Below are 21,494 nucleotides of genomic sequence, written 5' to 3' on the forward strand. Positions count from 1 at the left end.
TTTTTTTTTTTTTTTTTTTGGCGGCTGACCAATACAGGGATCGAACCCTGGATCTTGGTGTTATCAACACCGTGCTCTAACCAACTGACCTAACCTGTCAGCTCTGATTTACTATTATTGATGCTTAGTTTTCTCTTGTACAAAATGGAATAAAATAATTCTGGTTTCTTCTATTTCACAATTATTATGACATACATGTGAAATAATGTAAATAAATGTAATTTGTAGATAGTGTAAGGAACATTGTTTTTAATGTGGTTATGCCACGGTTTTCAAGTTTTCCACAAACCTCTTAGTGCCTCACTTAACTTCTATCAAAACGGGAGAGTAATAGGACCTACTCCATATATTGTTATTTTCTGCTGCTGGTGGTGGTAAATTTTGTTATTATTTATGTTAGAATAACTGGAATGATGTGGTTAATAAAGCAAAAATTTAAGCACAAATATTACCCCTAAGATATTCAAATATAACTTTTGTACTCTGTTAGTAATACTCATTGAGTATTCATTCTATTATGCTTAGAATAAAAAGATTATGGTCGTGACATTTAGAAGGGCATTGATAATTTATTTTCATTGTTTATGAAGACCAAATATTGTTCTGATTACACTCTTTATATAATTTCGTGTAAAAAAACAAAAAACAAGAAAAACTCATTATAGATAAAATAGAAAATATCTGACAGGAGAGGATAACTCAGTTTGTTCAGTTTGTTGTCATTGTTATTTTCATTGTTGTCTTGTGGCACAAGTATTTTTTTTTTCTTTTTTCCTTTTATTTTCCCTACATATATTTTTTTTCTGATGTACTTCAAATTTGTGACACCAGAAATCCTCCTGTCTATCTTGCTAGCTGTGAATATTATATATTTATTTACCTAGACTATGCTTATTTTGTCTCTTCTAAAGTGCTGAGGGTGCTTTACAAATAATATATACCTTTTTTGTTTTTTGCTTTATATTTATTGAAACATAATTGATTGTATGTATTTGTGGGGTACAGCATTGAATATCAGTACCTATGTGCAATATGTGATGCTCAAATCAGGATAATTAGTATATTAACATTACAAATTGTAATAATTTTTATGGCCCATTACTAATTTCTCGCTAACCTGCTTCTTCCCCATTCCCACCTCTGGTAGCCTCAATTCTGTTTGCTACTTTCAACAGTTCAATGTATTATTGTGAATGTTGTTTCTTTCTTTCTTTTTAATTTATTTATTTTTCTTAGCTCCCACTTATGAGTGAGGACATGTGGCATTTCTCTTTTTGTGCCTGGCCTATTTAACTTAACATAATTTCCTCTAAGTTCATCTATGTTGTTGCAAGTGGCAGAATTTCATTCTTTTTTATGACAGAGTAGTATTCCTTGTGTATATATACCATATTTTCCTTATCCAGTCGTCCATCAATGGGAATTTATATTGAGTCCAACTCTTGGCTATTGTAAATAGAGCTGTGATAAACATGGGAGTGCAGGTATCCCTTCAATCTGATGATTTCCATTTTGGGGGAATATACCCAGCAAGGAAAATGCTGGATTGTATGGCAGTTCTATTTTAGTTGTTTGAGGAGCCTCTATACTCTATAATGGTGGCACCAATTTATAGTCATGCCAATAGTGTAGGAGGGTTCCCCTTTCTCCTTGTCTTTGCCAGCATTTGATATTCTTTCTTTTTGATAATGGCTAGTCTAACTGGGATGAGATGATAACTCAATGTGGTTTTGATTTGCATTTCCCTGATGTTGAGCATTTTTTCATCTGTCTGTTGGCAATTTGTATATCTTCCTTTGAGAAACACATATTCACCTCCCTTGTCCAGTTTTTATTTATTTTTTTAATATATTTTGATTTTTTTAACTTTATTTTGTTTTGTCAATATACAATGTGGTTGATTATTGTGGCCCATTACCGAAACCTACCTCCCTCCTCCCACTCCCCCTCTCCCTCCCAACAACCTCATATCTGTTCACTTGTCATATCAACTTCAAGGAATTGTAACTGTTGTGTCTTTTTCCCTCCCCCCCAGTTTATTTCTGTATATATTTATTTACTTTTAGCTCCCACAAATAAGTGAGAACATGTGGTATTTCTTTTTCTGTGCCTGACTTATTTCACTTAATATAATTTTCTCTAGGTCCATCCATGTCGTTGCAAATGGCAGTATTTCATTCTTTTTTATAGCAGAGTAGTATTCCATTGTGTAGGTATACCACCTTGTTCGTATCCACTCATCTGATGATGGACATTTGGGCTGGTTCCAACTCTTAGCTATTGTAAATAGTGCTGCAGTGAGCATTGGAGGACTGGTATACCTTCGACTTGATGATTTCCATTCCTCTGGGTATATTCCCAGCAGTGGGATAGCTGGGTCATATGGTAGATCTATCTGCAATTGTTGGAGGAACCTCCATACCATTTTCCATAGAGGCGGCACCATTTTGCAGTCCCACCAACAATGTATGAGAATTCCTTTTTCTACACAACCTCGCCAGCATTTATCCTTCACAGAATATACAAGAAACTGAAAGAACTTTAAGTTAACCCAATTAAAAATTGGGCAAAAAAGCTAAATAGGTATTTCTCAGAGGAAGATATATAAATGGCCAACAGACACATGAAAAAATGCTCAACATCACTCAGCATTCGGGGAATGCAAATCAAAACCACACTGAGATACCATCTCACCCCAGTTAGGATGTCTAATATCCTTGTCCATTTTTTAATTGTGTTACTTGTTTTTTTACAATTGTTTGAGTTCTTGTATATTCTGGATATTAATCCCTTGTTCCAGGCATGGTTTGGGAATATTTTATCCCATTCTGTAGGCTGTCTTTTCACTGTGTTAATTTTTTCTTTTGCTGTGAAGAAGTTTTTTAGTTTGATATAATCTCATGTGTTTATCTTTCCTTTTGTTGCCTGTGCATTTGAGGTCTCATTCGTAAAGTCTTTTCCTAGTCCTACTTACTGAAGTGTTTAACCTATGTTTTCTTTTAGGAGATTTATAGTTTCAGGTCTTATATTTAAGTTTTTAATCATTTTGAGTTGATTTTGGTATATGGTGAGAGATACGGGTCTACTTTCATGCTTCTACATGTGGATGTCCAGTTTTCCCAGCATCATTTATTAAACAGGACGTCTTTTCCCACATGTATGTTCTTGGTTACTTTGTCAAGGATCAGTTGGCTGTGAGTGTGTGGGTTGATTTCTAGGCTCTCTATTCTATTCCATTGGTCCAAGCATCTATTTTTATGCCAGTAACATGCTGTTTTGGTTACTATAGCTTTGTAGTATAATATGAGGTCAGGTAGTGTAATGCCTCTGGCTTAGTTTTTTGTTTGTTTGTTTGTTTTGTTTTCCTCAGGATTGCTTTGGCTATTCAGGTTCTTTTTCTGTTCCAAATGAATGTTAGGGTTCTTTTATTCTGTTTCTGTGAAGAATGTCATTAGTAATTTGGTAGGGATTACATTGAATATGTAGATCACTTTGGGTAGTGTGAATATTTTCACAATGTTGATTCTTCCAACATAAGAGCATGGAATGTCTTTCCATCTTTTTGTGTCGTCTTTAACTTTTTTCAGCAGAGATTTGTATTTCCCGTTGTAAAGATCTTTCACATCCTTGGATAAATTTATTTCTAGGCATTTATTTATTTATTTATTTTTGGTGACTATTGTAAATGGACTCGCTTTCTTCATTTCTTTTTCTCCTAGTTCATTATTGGAGTATAAAATTGCTACTGGTTTTTGCGTGTTGATTTTGTATCCTGAAAGTTTAGTGAAATAATTAATCAGCTCTAAGAGTCTTTTTCTAAAGTCTTTAGGTTTTTCTATATATAAGATCCTGTCCTCTGCAAACAGGTACAGTTTTGACTTTGTCTTTTCTTTTGCTTCCCTGATTGCTCTGGCTAGTACTTCCACTCAAGACAGTATTGACAGTGGGTATATCATGAATGGCTTCTATGGTGTTAATATATTTTCTTTCTATACTTTATTTGCTCAGATTCTTTATCATGAAGGGATGTTGAATTTTGTTAAATGCTTTTTTTAATGCATCTATTTAGGTACTCAAATGGTTTTTGTCCTTGATTTTGTTGATGTGGTGTATCACATTTATTGACCATGTATGTTGCAGCATCCTTGCATCCTTGGAATGAATCCCACTTGATCATGGTGTATAATTTTTTTTTGATGTGTTCTTCTATTCTATTTGCTAATATTTTGTTGAGGATTTTTCCATCTATGGTCATCATATATACTGGCCTGCAGTTTTCTTTTTCTTTCTTTTTTTTTTCATATCTGTCTGGTTTTTGTATCAGGGTGATGCTGGCCTCATAGAATAAATTTGGGAGAATGGCCTCCGTTTCAACTTTTTTGGAATAGTTTCAAAAGAAGTGTTGTTAATTCCTCTTTAAAGTTTTGGTAGAATTCAGCAGTCAAGCCATCTGCTCCTGCTCTTTTCTTTGTTGGGAGACTGCTGATTACTTCAATCTCATTTCATGTTATTGGTCGGCTCAGGTTATCTATTTCTTCTTGGTTCAATCTTGGTAGTGATATGTGTCCAGAAATTTATGCATTTTCTCCAGGTTCTCAAATTTGTTGGTATATTGTTGTTAATAATAGTCTATAAGGATTCTTTGTATTTGTGTAGTATCGGTTTCAATGTCTTCCCTTTCATTTCTGATTTTTCTTAGGTGGATCTTCTCTCTTCTTTTTTTTTGTTAGCCTAGATAATGGTTTGTCTATTTTGTGCTCAAAAAAACCTTTTTGTTTCATTGATCTTTTGTATCATTTTTTGTGGTCTCTATTTCATTGAGTTCTTTTCTGATCTTATTTATTTCTTTCCATTAACTAAGTATGGGATTGTATTGTTCTTGTTTTTCTAGTTCTTTGAGTTGTAGCATTAGGTTATTTTTTTTGAAATATTTCTATTCTTTTGATGTAATCTTTTTATTGTGATAAACTTCCCTTTGGTACTGCTCTTGGTGTATCCCACAGGTTTTGGAATGATGTCTGTTTATTTTGTTTAGTTTCAAGAAATTTTTTGATTTCCTGTTTAAATTCTTCTTCGACCTATAGGTCATTGATAGTCATGTTGTTTAATTTCCTCATGTTTGTGTAGTTTCCAGTTTTGCTTGTTACTGACTTCTAGTTTTAATCTGGTATGGTCTGAAAAATGGTTTCAATTTTTTAAAAATATGTTGTGACTTGATTTGTGACCTAACATGTGGTCTATCCTGAGGAATGTTCTATGTGCTGATGAGAAAAATGTATGTTCTGTGGTTGTTGGGTGAAATGTTCTGTAGATATCTGCCAAGTCCAATTGGTCTAAAGTGCAGTTTAAATCCTGTGTTTCTCTGTTGATTTATTGCCTGGATGATCTATCCAATGTTCAGAGATGGGTTTTCAGATCCCAAACTGTTATTGTATTGAGGTCTCTTTCTCTAGGACCAGTAGCGTTTGCTTTATATATTGGGGTGCTCTGGTGTACATATATATTTATGATAGTTTTCTCTTCTTGCTGAATACATCCCTTTATCATTATTTAGTGGCTTTCTTTGTCTTTTTTTGGTTATTGGTTTAATGTCTATTTCATCCTTATATTGAAGGATAGCTGTTACTGCTCAATTTTGGTTTCCATTTGTGTGGTATATCTTTCTTCCATCCCTTCAATTTTAGTCTGTGTCTTTACAGGTGAGGTAAGTCTCTAGGAGACAGCATATAGCAGGGTCCAGCTTTTTAATCCAATCATTCAGTCTGTGTCTTTTGAGGGGGGTATTTAATCCATTTTCATTTAGGGTTGTTATCACAAGGTATTGTCTTATTACTGACATTTAATTGCTTTTCCATAGTTGGTTTAAATAGCTTTTGTTCTTTTCTTTTTGTTTTTATTGTTTGTCTTTTGTCTCCATTGGTTTTTTGAGGTGGTATGGTATAGTTTCTTTCTCTTTCTCATTTGCATATCTGCTGTACCAGTGGTGTTTGTTCATATCTTGCATATTCATGGTGGTGATTGTCATTTGGGGGGCTCCAGGTTTAGGATTCCCTTAAGGATTTCCTTTACAGTGGATTGTGTGGAGGTGAGCTCCCACAGCTTTTGTCTGTGTGGAAATACACTATTTCCCCCTCATTTCTGAAGGATACCTTTGCCGGGTATATTGTTCTTGGCTGGCATTTTGTTTTCTTTCAGTACATTGAATATATCATCCCATTCTCTTCTGCCCTGTATGGTTTCTGCTGGGAAGTCTGCTGTTAGTCTGATAGGGACTCCATTATAGCTGACTTGATGCTGTTCTCTTGCTGTTTTTTGGATTCTCTCTTTCTTTGACTTTTGACAGTTTGACTATAATGTGTCTCAGAGAGGACCTTTTTGGATTGAATCTATTTGGGGATCTTTGAGCCGCTTGGATTTGTAACTCCATATCTCTAACAATACCTGCGAAGTTTCCACTATTATTTCATTGAACATGTTTTCAATGCCTTTACCTTTCTCCTCCCCTTCCAGAACACCTGTGATTCGGATGTTTGTGCACTTATGGTGGTCTGCTAGCTCTCTTAGATTTTCTTCACTTTTTAAAATTCTTTTTTTTCCTTTTTTTCATTTTTTGTCTGCTCAGGTTATTTAGAACAGGCTACCTTCAAGATTGGAAATTCTTTCTTCTGCCTGCTGTAGCCTATTGCTTACACTCTCAATTGTAGTTGTCATTTCATTGAATGGGTCTTTCAGTTGCAGGTGTTCTGCTACATTCTTTTATATGGTGTTTTTCCCTTTGTAAATTTTTCCCTTCCTGTCCTGGATTGTTTTTCTCATTTCATTCTGTTGTCTGACTGAGTCTTCTTGTATCTAACTGAGTTTCTTTAAGATTTTTACTTGGGATTTCCTTTTAGAATTCCCCATATCAAGGGTTTCCTGTTGTATGGGTCTGATATTTGAGAAGTATTTTATTCTTTTGGTTGTGTCATATTTTCATATTTTCTTTTTACTTTTTTATTTCTAGGCTTCTACATTGATGCCTAGTCATCTGGTGATTGCTTCTTCTGTTACTATGGGATGGCTTTTGAGGATAGAGACTCCCTTCTGTAGATTTGTTATATATTGCCTGTTGGTTGGTATCTGTAGCGGTGGTGTGGGTGGCCTTGGGCAGGAGTGGAAGGAGGATTACTGCTGAGAAATGTTCACAGTCCACTAGATTCATTCCATTGAAAGGGAGAAATCCCGCTGGCTGTTCCTGGTTTGGGAGATGTGGCAGCAGCTGAAGCTATGTGCCTCTTTCTCCTTTATACAACCCTGCTTGATTTTTGTGCTCCACAGGGTCCTCACCAGGTTCCCACTGCCCTCCCATGCTCTTCTACTGATGTTCTCACCTCTACTTACCTGTCCTTTCCTTATTCTGGTCCCTTTCTGTGGGAGGATGTTGTATTGGATACCTATAGTCTGCCATCTTGCCCCACCCTCTGGTAGGTTTGCTTTAGTTTATTATTTGCATAAGCCAATGGCTCTGCAAAAGATAAGTCCAGTAGATGTAATTGGGCATCTTTATTTTTTGATACTGATTCCATACTAATCATCCAGTTATGGTGTAGTTGTAAAACAACTACTGGTTTATTTAATCTCTGGAAAAGTTAGTACATCTGATTTTGAGTTTTGAGCATATGCTAGCTGTATAATCTTGAGCAAATAACATTTTTTCCAGTCCACTCTCCTCACATTTACCACTTTTATTATTAAGGTTATTACAAGGGATACAGATGAAGAGATGCATAGGACAAGATATGGGAGAAGGGGTGCAGAGATTCCATGCTCTCTTTGGGCATGCCTCCCTCTCGGAACCTCTACAGCTATCCAGACATTTACCTTTTAATGCAGAACAGATTTAAGCGTTGGAAAACATAAGCAGCTTAGGACAGAGAATTTAGAACATGGAAGTTGAGGAGTTGAGAAAATGTGAATTTTGGAGATTCTTCAGGGACCTTATCTTTAACCAGATTATGTGGCTACTTTATTTTCATGGATTTTTCAATTCAAGCAGCAAGTTAGAGCCTTCTATGGTTTTCTACATGTTTGTGGGAACAATTTAATACTATCTTTATGAACATGATTTTCAGAACAACCCAGAAGTTTCACCTGCTAATTGGAATGGGATCCTGGGAGCTTATAATCACAAAACACCACAATCTGTGTGCTTTGAAATTTTCGAGTGGAATCCAAGATCAGTTGAAATGTCACCTTCAGAGTTTCTTTACCAATAAGATGAAACTGAGTTTTCATTTTCTGCCCTTCACAGCATAATGCATAATGTTTAGCTAAGCTATAGGTACTATGTAAAAAAATAAAACAAAGCAAGACTATCACTTCATAGTGTTTTATTTCACTATTCATTTATTTTAAATTTTAATTAGTATTTTATTTATTACAGATGTTACTGATTAGAATTTATTATATTGACGGTCAGATCTATAAGCATTTTTTATTCTTGATATTAAATCCATTAACCCTAATTCATAAAACTTTTTTGAGATTTTAGCAGACTTTATTTTTTAAAGTAATTTTAGTTACACAGCAAAACTGGACAGAAGGTACAGAGAGTTCCCATATACCCACTTCCCCCACACATGCATAGCTTCCCACATTAATAACATCCCCCACTAAAGAAGTGCATTTGTTACAGTAGATGAACACACATTGACATATCATTATCACCCAGATTCCTTAGTTCACATTAGGGTTCACTCATGGTGTTGTGCATTCTGTGGGTTTGGATGAATTTATGATGGCATGTGTCCAACATTGTGGTATCATACAAGTAATTGGAGTAATTTTACTGCTGTAAAAACCCTCTGTGCTCTGCCTTTTCATCCGTTCTTCCCCCTCAACCTCAAGAACCCACTGATTATTTTACTGTCTCCATAGTTTTGCCTTTCTCAGAATGTCATATCATTAGGATCCTTCGGTATGTAGCTTTTTCAGAGGGGCTCCATTCACTTAGTCATATGCACTTAAGTTTTCTACATATCTTTTCATGACTTGATAGCACAATTTTTTTAGTGATGAATAATAGTCCACTGTCTGAAAGTATCATAGTTTATTTATCCATTAACCTACTAAAAGACATCTTGATTGTTTCCATGCTGTGGCAGTTATGAAAAAGCTTCTGTAAGTATCCCTGTGCAGGTTTTTGTGTGAGTATAAGTTTTCAGCTCCTTTGGGTATATACCAAAAAGTGTGATTGCTGAATTGTATGGTAAGAGCATGTTTGGTTTTGTAAGAAACCTCCAAACTGTCTTCCACAGTGGCTGTGCCATTTTGCATAAGTAACAAATGATAGTTCCTGTTGCTCCACATCCTCACCAGCATTTGGTATTGTCAGTATTGTGGATTTTGGCCATTCTAATAGTTGTGCAGTGGTATATCTTTGTTATAATTTATAATTCCCTGATGATATTTAATGTGGGATATCTTTTCATCTGCTTATTTGCTATCTATATGTCTTCTTTAGTGAAGAGTCTGTTAAGGATCTCTTGCCCATTTTTAAATTGGGTCATTTGTTTTCTTGTTGAGTTTTAAAAGTTCTTGGTGTATTTTGGATAGCAGTATTTTATCAGATATGTCTTTGGAAAATATTTTCTTCCGGTCTGTGGCATTTCTTTGTATTCTTTTGACAGTGTGTTTCACAGAGCAGAAATTTTTAATTTTAATGAAGTCCAGGTTATCAATTCTTTCTTTAATGTATTGTTTTTTTGTATTGTACCTAAAAAGTCATCCCCAAACTCAGGGTCATCAGGATTTTTTCCTATGTTTTCTTCTTGGAGTTACATAGTTTTGCATTTTACATTTGAGTCTGTGATCTATTTTGAGTTAATTTTTGTGGAGGATCTAAGGTCTCTGTCTAGATTCATTATTTTGCATGTGGATGTACCAGCACCATGTGTTGAAAAGACTATACTGTTTTGCCTTTGTTCCTTTGTCAGAGAGCAATTGCCTATATTTTTATGGGTCTATTCCTGAGCTCTCTATTCTGTTCCATTCATCTATCTGTCTATCCTTTTGCCAGTATTATACCGTCTTCTTTACTGTGGTTTTGTAGCAAATCATGAAGTCAGATATTGTCAGGATTTCCACTTATAAAACTCTTTTAAATATTTTTTTAAAATCTTTATTGAATTGTAGCTATTTCTTTAGAGAGTCTTCGAATACTTAAAAATATATGGGTTATTTTTTAAGTATTTCCATAACTTGATATGCTTGGGAAATAGTTTAGATATTTGCTTATTTCTCTAAAAGTATTTTTGATGTCACCATATTATTTATATCTATATTTATATCTTTATATACGTATCTATCAATTTATCTATCTTTATCTATTTGCTTTCAAAGGGAAGACACTAGATCTGCAGTGTACAATACAGTTAACACTGGACACATGTGGCGTTTTAAATTTAAATTAGTTTAATTAAATACAATTAGATTAAATTAAATTAAAAATTTATTCTCTTAGTCAAACTGGCCACCTTTCAAGTGCTCAATACCCACATGTGGCTATTGGCTACTGTACTGGACAGCACAAACTTATGCTAATTAAAAATGCAGAGTGTGCATGTGTCTATTATATGCCTTCTCACCTGTACTCAATATTAGACTTTGGAATATATGTTTAAATCCCTGTAGGTATAATATAGTTTTGAAAAATAGTCTAATATAGAATAACCTCCTGAATCTAAACTCAAGTAAAATCTTCTTTATAAAGCTATTATTTAGTCACATAATTATTGCTCTTGCTATATATTATTTGCATTATAGCTTTTTTTGTGGATAGTCATGTTTTAGGACATATAGTCTATATTGTTATAGGCAAATCTACTGCATTGTGGTTTAAAATTTATGTCTCTGTAGAAATGTTATTTGCTAAACTCAATAGTATAGAATACACAGCTTTTGTTAATTTAAAACATGATTTATTTGTTGTTCAAAAGTTAATTCTGATTAGTAGAAATGAGCAAAAAATTTAGAAAGCTGTTTGAAACTAAATCTATTTTTCCTTGGACATAAAAGTACTTTGACTATTTTAGGAAGAAAAATTAGCTCACAGTTTTTTATTTAATTATATATGTTTTTTTTCCTGTTAAATTATTTATGCTAGTGTACTTTTTTCCATTTTACATACTTACTGGATTCTCAATTTTATTTTTAATAGTGATTATATACTTATGTTATTAGCAGTAATTTCAGTGGTATATCATTAAAAGATAAATTTTATTTTAATTATCTGGCATTTTATCTTTCATTGCTTGCTATGATTCGCTTTTTTTTTTTTTTGCTTCTGTTTTTGTTATTTTGCAGTCTTGCACTGCAATGCATCAGAAACTATTATGTCAAAGAAAGTTATAAGTAGAAATCTTATTGTTAAAAATAGTAGCAATTCAAGATGAAAATGGTTTTTGCTTTCATTGCCATTTTGATACTTTTGATGCCAAAAGAGTTGAGAAAAATGTCTTTAGATTCAAATGATAAGCTGACAGAGTGAAATATCTTAAGGCTTGAAAGGGCAAGTAGAAGTTATAATTACTGTGTAGCTTCACAATACTTGTATTGAAATACTCACCTTTGCTATCATGCTGCAGGCCATAGAGCGAGAAAAAGCCGAGAAGTTCAGAAAACTGCAAGATGCCAGCAGATCAGCTCAGGCCCTGGTGGAACAGATGGTGAATGGTAATTACACGGAGTTGATTTAGATAATCTTCTTAGGGATTTGATAAACACATAGGTTCATATTTATCAGCTGAATTGTATCAGACAAGCACTTCTTGAATGCGAATTTAAATTAAAGGGAGTTTGTATGTTTTTTTTTTTTTTATCATTCTTTCTTAATGCTAAGCAAATTATTAGGGGGAGATTCAAATCTGAGTCTATTGGAAGAAAATGGGACATGATAAAATATTTTGTCAATCTGTTGCAGAGAAGTAAATTTTAATGAAAATACTGCTTGCATTTGTTCAAATAATTTAAGAAAACAAGGTTTGCAGAAATAATTGGTAATATAAGCAATCATATGACATATGCAAAAGTGAGTATAATCTGATTTTAAATAATTTTTGCAATATATTTTTCCTAACAGACTAAAATTATGGGGAAAGTTTCATAATCATACCTGTTTCCTAATAATATATTTGGCATTTTCTGATACTTTTTATCTTTTTCTCTCATTTAAAAAAAAATGTCTCTTTGGAGTAACATTTAATATTTTTAAGTAACTTTTTTATTTTCTTGAGTGAGATGAAAGCCAGAAAAATATTCTTTTTCTTTTTAGAGAATGAATTAAAATTAATCTTTGCTAATACTTAGTGCCCCAAAAGCTACTTGTACAAAATTATTATTGACATAAAATATAAACAAACTTCTTTCAAATTGTCATTGCTAAACTACTTATTTCCAGATAAAAGTAATTTTACGAAAATCAGGGATAACACTATTTCTAAACAAGGTATTATTTTTTTTTCATTTTTCAAAGTATATGTTTACAAGAATATCATAAACTAATAGAACAAATGTTTTTGTTGTGCATGCCATCTTTTTTCACAATCTGCCTGTTTTCTGGGGCATAATAAGTTCTGTGTATAAATTTGTTTTTGCCTTAATTGCTATGTTGGCATTAAAAAGTTCAATGATCTTCCTAGGAATCTATTTATTTTCTTCTTTTAATGAGCCCTGTGACTATTTGGTAAAAAATAAAAACAAGCAAATATGACAGCTGAGAATTGGGTTAACAAGTTTATGAATATATAGACAATGAAAAATGTTAATAGGATGTTGTTTAGTTGCATGTCGCTTGGTGTTTTTAACTGATGAGTTTAAAAGCACATTCAGTTTAAATAAAATTATGGGATCTAAAAAATACTGTTGTAGATGTTATATCATTTCCTCCTAGGAACTACATTAATCACTTTTTCATTTTAAAAAGCTGATGTAAAATCTGTACTTTTAAATGATCTCATTTCATAATTAAATATCAAGCATACCTTACCTCAGATCATCTGAAGCCACATACACTAAATTATTCAAAAAGCATTTAAACATTTAGTAATGAAAAGAATGATTTTTATTTTTTGGTAAGTGAAACTACATACAGGATTTAAAATGATCATGTGACTAGTGAAAATACCATTTTTCAAGATTATTGCCCTCATATCTTTACTTTTGGGAGGCATAAATAAAAAAATAGAACATATAAGGTCCTTAATAAATATAACTTGACTGATTAAATTCTGTTTAGCAAGACAAAATTAAGGTAGTAATTGAGATGATGACATTGGTAAGTTTGGTTCAAAAATAATTATTAATGCCTCTGAAGGAAAATGCTAACTTGGGTAGACAGCAAAGGGCACTGGTGAGGGCGGAGGGTGGGGGTGGGTAGGGTGTGATTTGAAGACTTTCTTATTTGATTGACTGTACTGATCAAATTTTAAGCCACCCATTTGTTCTGCCAGTGAAGATATGGCCTAACTCAAGATATGGCCTAACTATGATTAAGCTCAAGTTTGGGCCATAGCTAGGATTACTATTCAAAATGAGCAAAGCTCTGCTGCCCCATTAAATAAAACCATTTACATAATTACTAAAAAATAGACTCAAATATTTTAACTTCTCTTTTTGTCCCCCCCCCTTTATTTTTTGCTATTTAATGAATAAATTGCATAATATTTTTCTTCTGTGATTGTTTGTGCAAATAATGAGCTAAGCCAGACACAGAATAAGTGCCTGGAATATCTCTCCAGGTGTATTTCAGAGGGATTCTTAACCCTAATTTATAATAGCTCCTATAGCATAGTGCCAAGAGCTAGAGTTTACCAGTGAACTCATGAAGCTGAGAGATAATTTAAACTTTCTTTAAACCAGTATTCCTAACAGTTCTCTTTGTAAAGATCTTAAATTTTCAAGTCCGCAATCTTCTTTCTCAAGTTTGGGCTACGGAATTAAACTAAAACTACAACTATGTAAGATGCATACATTCTTGCTTTTTTATTAATAGAAAGGAAAATGAGAGCTGAATCACTTTACTTCATTTAGGACCACTTGTAAATGGCTGATTCTTTTAACCATGTATGTTGTCCTCAAAAATTAACATAAAGACAAATCACTTTTGTACAATGTTAATATTATGCCACTAATACAAATGTGTGTGTGTATATGTGTGTGTGTATGTTTATAAATTTTATGTATGTTTACCATAATAAAAACATTTAACATTTATCCATAGTATAAAATATATATGAATATTAGCATAAATATAGCTACTATATTTTTTAGAAATATTTTATAAACTATATTATATATATATACATACATAGCAAACTAAACTTTCTACTTAAATTAATTTATCAGAAGATTGAATTAGTTTTTTTAAATTTAGAATGATTTTGGAACTTTTCAGTTTGCCTTCAGAATGAAACTCCAAAATATGCAAAATCCTTATCTTACATTTTACTTCAGTTTTGACCCAAAATGGTACATCAGACATATTTCCAAATCACTTTTGTCCACTTCTAAATATCCATGAAACAGTGAAATTTTGATACTGCTTAAGAAATGCAGAAAACAAAATCTATTGGTCCCAAAGGCAGATTCTTGACGGAATTTAAGAAATGTGCTGAGAAACAAGAGTCCAAGTGGGGCATTAAGATTGTTAAAAGTGAAAAATTTACCATGGTTCCCATGTAGAAGTGATTCTCATTAGATGGTGCAACGTACTCTTAAAAATCAATTGTATGTCCTGAAAACACTATTTCTTGTAAAATATGTTCAGTTTTGCAGAGTCACGTAGATATTGTGATCAATTTGAAGATAATTTTTATTTTGGCTACACTTTTTCAAATGCAAAAACACAGTAAATATTTAAAACACAGTAAATATTAACTATATTGTACATTTTACAGTAATGATTTATATTTGAAGAATATACAGATAGTAAAAGATTCTTATCAATTTATTTGGAAACTTTCTTTTTTTAAGCAAAAAAAGAGAGTTGCATAAATTGCTTGCATACTTACTTTAAAGCTATACTGGAATATTTTCCTTGTGGATGTCCAGATCTTTTGGTTAGAACATAAGTGATCTTTCACAATCATAGACTAATAAGAGAGGCTACTAACACAGTGTTAATTAAAAAATCATGTTTCTGGAGTTTTGGCTTGGAATTTTGTTGTAATTTTGAACTGATTTATCTCTTTCTTACCTGTATCCTTTTTTACTCTAATTATCATTAAAATTATTTTACTGTTTCTATGTAAACATCAATTTGTTGGATAAGTATAGAAAGTAGTTCGACACAATAGTGCGTGGTGAAGAGTACCTCTTTTCATTGTAAGTATTCTAGGCTGACTATAACTAGTAATATTATATAGTATATTTCAGATCTCAGCTTAATTACCACACACAAAAAAAGGATAAATGTTTAGGTGATGAATATGCTGTCTATCCTAAGTGAATCATTGTACAATATATGCATGTATTAAAACATGCTGTACACTACAATTATGTACAATTCAAAATTTTAAAGAATTTGTGAAGATTACTATCAATATATAAGATTAGGATCATAGCTTCAATCTGAAGAAATTTACTTCCTAAACCTTTAATGAGGGTGAGTGGGAGACTAAACTGGGTGACTAGTGATCTATTTATATGTTTCTGTAGTTGTATTATACGAAGGGGAATTTCCAAATTATTTTCTGTTAAAAAAGAATGCAATATAACCTTTTCTAGGATTAATTTTTATATGTCTTTATTTAAATATAAAAATGGTATAAAATAATTTTAGCCATTAAGTATTGTAAACAATTTTGCTAATACTTCAATAATGTTTCTAACTGTTTAATACTGGTTTCCTAAGATTTTATTTTGAAGCATTTTTAAAACTGATCCTGCTTACTTCAAGACAAAGACCTTGCAGTATATTAGTAAAATTAGGAAATTTTACAACAATCTAGAACCAAAATCCCATGCACATTTTTATATCTAAACATGCCTATTTTCTTCTTATCTATGTTGGATTAGACTTTATTCTTAATAATTTTTGTAGAATAGTGTTCTCATATGAATACATAATCTCCTCATCAGTCAAGTATAATAAGAATAAAGCCTCGTTTAGATAAATTGTTTTCCCTTATTAATATTGAAATTACCAAAAAATAGTTATACCAAAACATTAATTTGAAAATATATATAAGTATAGTTCAAGTTTCCGTTCCCTTTAAACTATAAAATGGTTTCAGCACAATTTCCAGAGGAAATACTATAATTATCTAATATGTTTAGTGGTGTTTTCCACATTAAATTGGGCTTCGCTTTCAATTTCTAATTGTAGTATTCTGTGTGTTAATTAAGAGCCTAAAGACAATCACACTAAGGAAATGTTTAAATAAAAGTAGTTATTATTAGTACATTCAACTAAAAGAACATCTCAAGACTATGATCCGCTGACTGCTAGATTATAGTGTTTAAGGTGATACCTAATAGTAAGCTAAGGATTGTAATTATGTAGGAAGGAATGCTAACACAGACAAGGGCTCCTCTTATCTATAACATTAAATAAGTAACTGTATTCTTTGTATTATGATTTATAGCTTATTAAGTACTTTCATATGAATGATGTCATTTGAGTTTTGGCAAAATTTTGTGAAATGGGTGAGGGAATGGATTATAGTAAATTTGGCTCATCTCAAAACCAAATCTCTCATGATCTTCTCTTCACGTCACTGTGAAGGATTTTCAGTAGTAACAACTATTCTAATCATATATTTTCATGGGAAGACATTTTGCAACTGGTCTGTGTACCAATGCGGCATGGAAATAGTAGTATTTGTAGCAGTGCAGCCCCTCCATTGTAAATGAGTAGCCTTCCTCAGATGCACACAATTCCTCATCTTATTCCTTACTCAGTTCTGGGCAATTTGATTTATGTTTCCTCTTTCCCCACATGACACTTAGGATAATGCTCTACACAGAGTTCACATTCCATGAATGTTGTTAATCGACAGACACATTTTTCTTGGTTTAATTCTAATCTCCACAAGAAAGAGCCTCTGTGCTTGTGTGTGCGCATGTGTGCATGTGTGCGTGTGTGTGCATGTGTGTGCGTGTTTGTGTGTCTGTGTGTGTGTGTATGATGGGAGGAAATCATGGTGATCACAGTTGTTGCAGGACATTAGTGGCAAAAACAAATATGAGTAGATATCTGACTTTTTCTCTTATAATTCTATGATTTTAAGAAATAGAACAAAATACAAAAGGAGCTGTAGTAGTAAATTTTTATATTGTCCTTACTAGGGGTAGAATTTTATATATACTATTAATTTGTAGAAGCTATTATTTTTCAAATGACACACTAGTTGTATAAAATTCACTGTGGTCATAGTGGCTTCTAGAATTAAGCTTCAGACCTTATTGTCATGAATTCTGAATAAATTTTGAGTACATTTTAGGCTATTATAGTGAATGCCAAATGGATTTGTAATGAACCTCACTTAAAGTGCAACAAACATGGGAGACTATTTATTAGCAAATTTAAGTTTTTATTCTTAATTCAAGAGCTCTGAAAACATAGGTTTTGCATTATTCTACCCTGGGTACATGGCTAATGATGAATATACTTGATGAGGAATACTTCACTTTAAGTGGCAGTTCTGAAGTACTTGCATAGAAGGTGGTGTACAATTAAAATTATTCCAACAGTCTGTTATGTACTGTACACAAGTAATAAAATTAATGGATGCACTTCAAGTAATGATCCATTTCCTCTGGGTGCAATATAGTTATTCATAGACTATTCCAGGGGTTGTTTAGAATATGAGATGTGAATGGATTATGATCCATTATCTCTGAAATTCTAATGTGCTACTACAAAATGGTTTCCATAAGTATTGTTCATAATGCTTGGTGCATTAGTGTTTGTATTCTTAAATAGCTAGCAAAAAATTAGAAAAACAGATGCTGAAGTGATTAATACTTAAAACTTTGTAGATATTTACAAATTGTTATAAAACTTAAAATTTCAGTTGAGTTACCATAATTCTATGAATGTACATAAAACAATTTTATGTAATATTAAAATTATTCATAAGTGAATGTTCATTTGGAAAATATTTTGTACCCTTATTTATTCTAGAGAAGTTTTAAGGAATCTTCGTACAATTTCACCAGTAGTACTGGCAAATAGATGGCCAATTAATTCGTGAAGTTGAAGTAATGGCATTTCTAATTTTAATTTAAGAGAGATGCATTAAGTAATGTTACATATGACAATGGTTTTGATCTCCTGCTCACGTATTTTAAAGCAAACTCGAAGCAGGAGGGGCCGTGTGCCTGTTTGTGTGTGGCTTTTTGTTTCTGTGTGTATTGCTCTCCTAATGTTTGTATTCATATGAAATAAGCTACTGAATTGGTGTTGGGTGAGTTCACAAGTACGAAGTACTTATTTTGTTCCTACTCTAAGCCGAGAACCCTATCAGATACTGCCAGTGGATACATACTTCCTGGAGTTTATACTTTAGGACAGTTTAAACTCTAGTTGAGCAGGAAGCATATTCATGCATCAATTAATTTACCTACAAATCCTTCTTAATAAGACTACCGATTCTCTGCAGTCAACACCGTGTCTTTGCCAGTGACATATAGAAATTTCTGTTTTTAGTTTTGGCATGGTTGTTCTTTATAACTTCACTTTCAAATGATTATAAATGTATGACCAAATATTTTAAGATTCCCAAAATAAACTCTTATGAATACATTTCTGATTATAGATAAAATGTCTTCAAAAAATCTGTGTTCACTTTTAATACCCTATATTTGTTTCGTATTACATAAAATTAGTACTAATTTTTAAAACATTAATCATAAACTTTGCATAATGACCTTTTTTAGTCATTTAAAATGCTCCCTCTTCCCCTACCTAATTTCAACATTTGAGAGATCTGGTCTCTTTTCTTGTTGCCTACATGTTCTTTTTCATTTTTTCTATACTAACGTTGTTTACTATTTATTGGTTACCTGGTATATGTCCGATCCTGTGTAAGTACTTCATATATGTTAACTCAGAACCCTCATAAATATCTGATAAGGTTTATTCTATTTTTATCTTCATTTCCTGGATGAGAAAAATGAGACCCAATTAGATTAAAACTGAACTCAGTTCACCCATCTGGTAAGGGGTGTCAAATTTGAATTCAGTTCCATCTAACACCAGAGTTCTCACTGTTAATTTCTATGCTTTTCTGCCTGTCTCCTCCTTTATCCTTATATGGGAGTCTCTATTTTACTCTTTACTGCATTTTATTTGCCTATATTCAGTTGTAAAGATCAAAATGAAAATAGTGAGTATTGTAGATTTCAGTGTTATGGATTTGTACAAAATTGACTTTTCTCTTTTATTTTAACTCCTTTTAAAGTGATATTTGGCATCTTGACATTTTTTGGCACAACATAGTTTTGCGTAATGATCAACAAGGACTCATTATAGCTTATCCTGAATTTTAATAATTACCTTAGAATCTGTTGCTATTTTATTATAGTTTATTTTATCTTTTTGCAAAATCAAAATATATCATTCATATTGAAAATTGACTGTGGTTTTATATTGCTAATTGCTAGGGGTCTTTGTATGGTTAACCTTTCTCAGGAACAGAGAGATTTCTCTCTGTGTTCCTTTATCATTTACACAAATGTTAAATAATACTCAATCCAGCATCAGTGTATCAGTACCTTTAATTTACTTTAGCATCTCTTATTTACCTACTTAACTTCTGATTTATATTAATTTGTCACACATCATGGACGTCCTTCTTCTAAGTGCTTGTTCAAGTTCGGTATATGCTGAAAATGTTTCTCCTAAACACCTGATCATTTAGATCCATGGCATATTTTTGAGGCATTACCTAACATAATTACAAAATTCTCCTGTGTATTTTTAAACTATGCATTTTTATTTTCCAGAAATAATGTTAACATTTTATCATGATACTTTTTTTCAAACTGAGTGACATACTATTGAAATTTTAGATTCCTCTCTTACACTTTGTACCAAATGTGATCATTTTACCATTACAGTTACCTAGTAGCATTCCTCCAAAACATATTTTGATACAATTCTTGATCACTGCTCAAAACCAAGTTATCACGAACAGCATACCACAGCACATATTCAGATATCTCAACAAAACCAATTCCTTTCCTACGTATTAGCAAAGTATTAGAAGAACATTTAGTTCCTGAAAACCACAGGCTTCTTTTATAGCTTGGTATATGTAGACATGTATAGTTCTCTTTTTACATCTTTTTCCCCATTATATCTCTTTAAAAACATATCAGCCAAAGAAGGAGGAAAAGATTGTTGCCATTATTATTTTTTTCTTTCCTTTTTTTATACGTTATGAATATTCATGAGATATAAAGCTGATTGTCACCCCTTGTGCCCATGATGTGGGGGCCAGATTTATACTGGCTGTATACCCATTACCACAAATTGCATTTGTACCCCGTATCCCCCACCCAATTATCCCCAACCAGCCCCCTTCCCCCCAGCTCTACTTTGTAGCCCATAGAATGTTCTCTCCCTCTACAAAGTGTGTTTCCTCCAGGCTAATCCTAGGTAGCATCATACTTTGAAATTAGTAAAGTTAGAGTCGTGTTTCAAATGAATTGAGAGATGTGATTTGGCAGCATAACATGATCACAACAAATTGCAAATTAGAACATCTAAGCAGAGGAAAGTAAAAGAGGCTAAAAAATATAGTTGTTGAATTCAAATCCATATTTTTAGTCTTTAAAAGGGTAAAGTAGGAAGGAAATACAAGTTAGCAAAACCAGAGGCATTATGCTTACTAGAGATATTCTTCAAACTTTTTAGGAACTTAGTTTCCCTTTAACTAAATCATATTACCAGACAATTAAGTCAAATGAACATTTATAAAAGTAGGTTCTCATAGACAACCCGTTTTTCTACCAAATCATTTTACCCTTAGATATTTCAATCTAGAGGAAGAATTTTATAGTGAGCATATGTGAGGTCTTTGTGGACAAATGTGGGAATATGACACATCCAAATATTCAGTATTTCCAAGATATAAGAAACTCATCAGTGCTAACATAGCTATTAAAAAATATATGATATCATATATAATGTATTTCCTTCTTTATGTAATGTCATTTATTGAGGAAGTTACTATGTAAACTAATAAATCTGAGAAAGTCCAAATTTTTTGAACTAACTTTGGAGAGTTCGGATATTTCAGTCCATAGCATTGCATGATGTTGCTATACTTTCATGCTATGTATAGAATAATATATACTTGGATTGACATTACTCATATATCACATTTTGACAAATTTTAAGTAAGATAGCATATATGAATAGACATAACATATTTTCTGGCAAATAGCAGGTACTCCAAAGGGTAATCATGATAATAGTTTGCTCTTGTGTTTCCATTTTGCCCTTAATA

The 21,494-nt window shown here is 32.4% G+C and overlaps 1 protein-coding gene across 1 annotated transcript in view; it reads left to right on the forward strand.

Moving 5' to 3' along the window:
- LOC103596673 (dystrophin-like) overlaps window positions 1-21,494 on the forward strand; it is a gene marked incomplete at its 5' end in the record, with an annotated part of 285,255 nt that overhangs the window by 57,267 nt on the left and 206,494 nt on the right. Inside the window, one exon of the mRNA XM_008580348.1 lies at window positions 11,625-11,712. Within this exon, the coding sequence (XP_008578570.1) occupies window positions 11,625-11,712 (88 nt within the window). The remainder of the gene's footprint in view (window positions 1-11,624; window positions 11,713-21,494) is intronic.

The sequence above is a fragment of the Galeopterus variegatus genome, unplaced genomic scaffold, assembly GCF_000696425.1.
Source record: "Galeopterus variegatus unplaced genomic scaffold, G_variegatus-3.0.2 Scaffold2070, whole genome shotgun sequence".
Classification (NCBI taxonomy): Eukaryota; Metazoa; Chordata; class Mammalia; order Dermoptera; family Cynocephalidae; genus Galeopterus; species Galeopterus variegatus.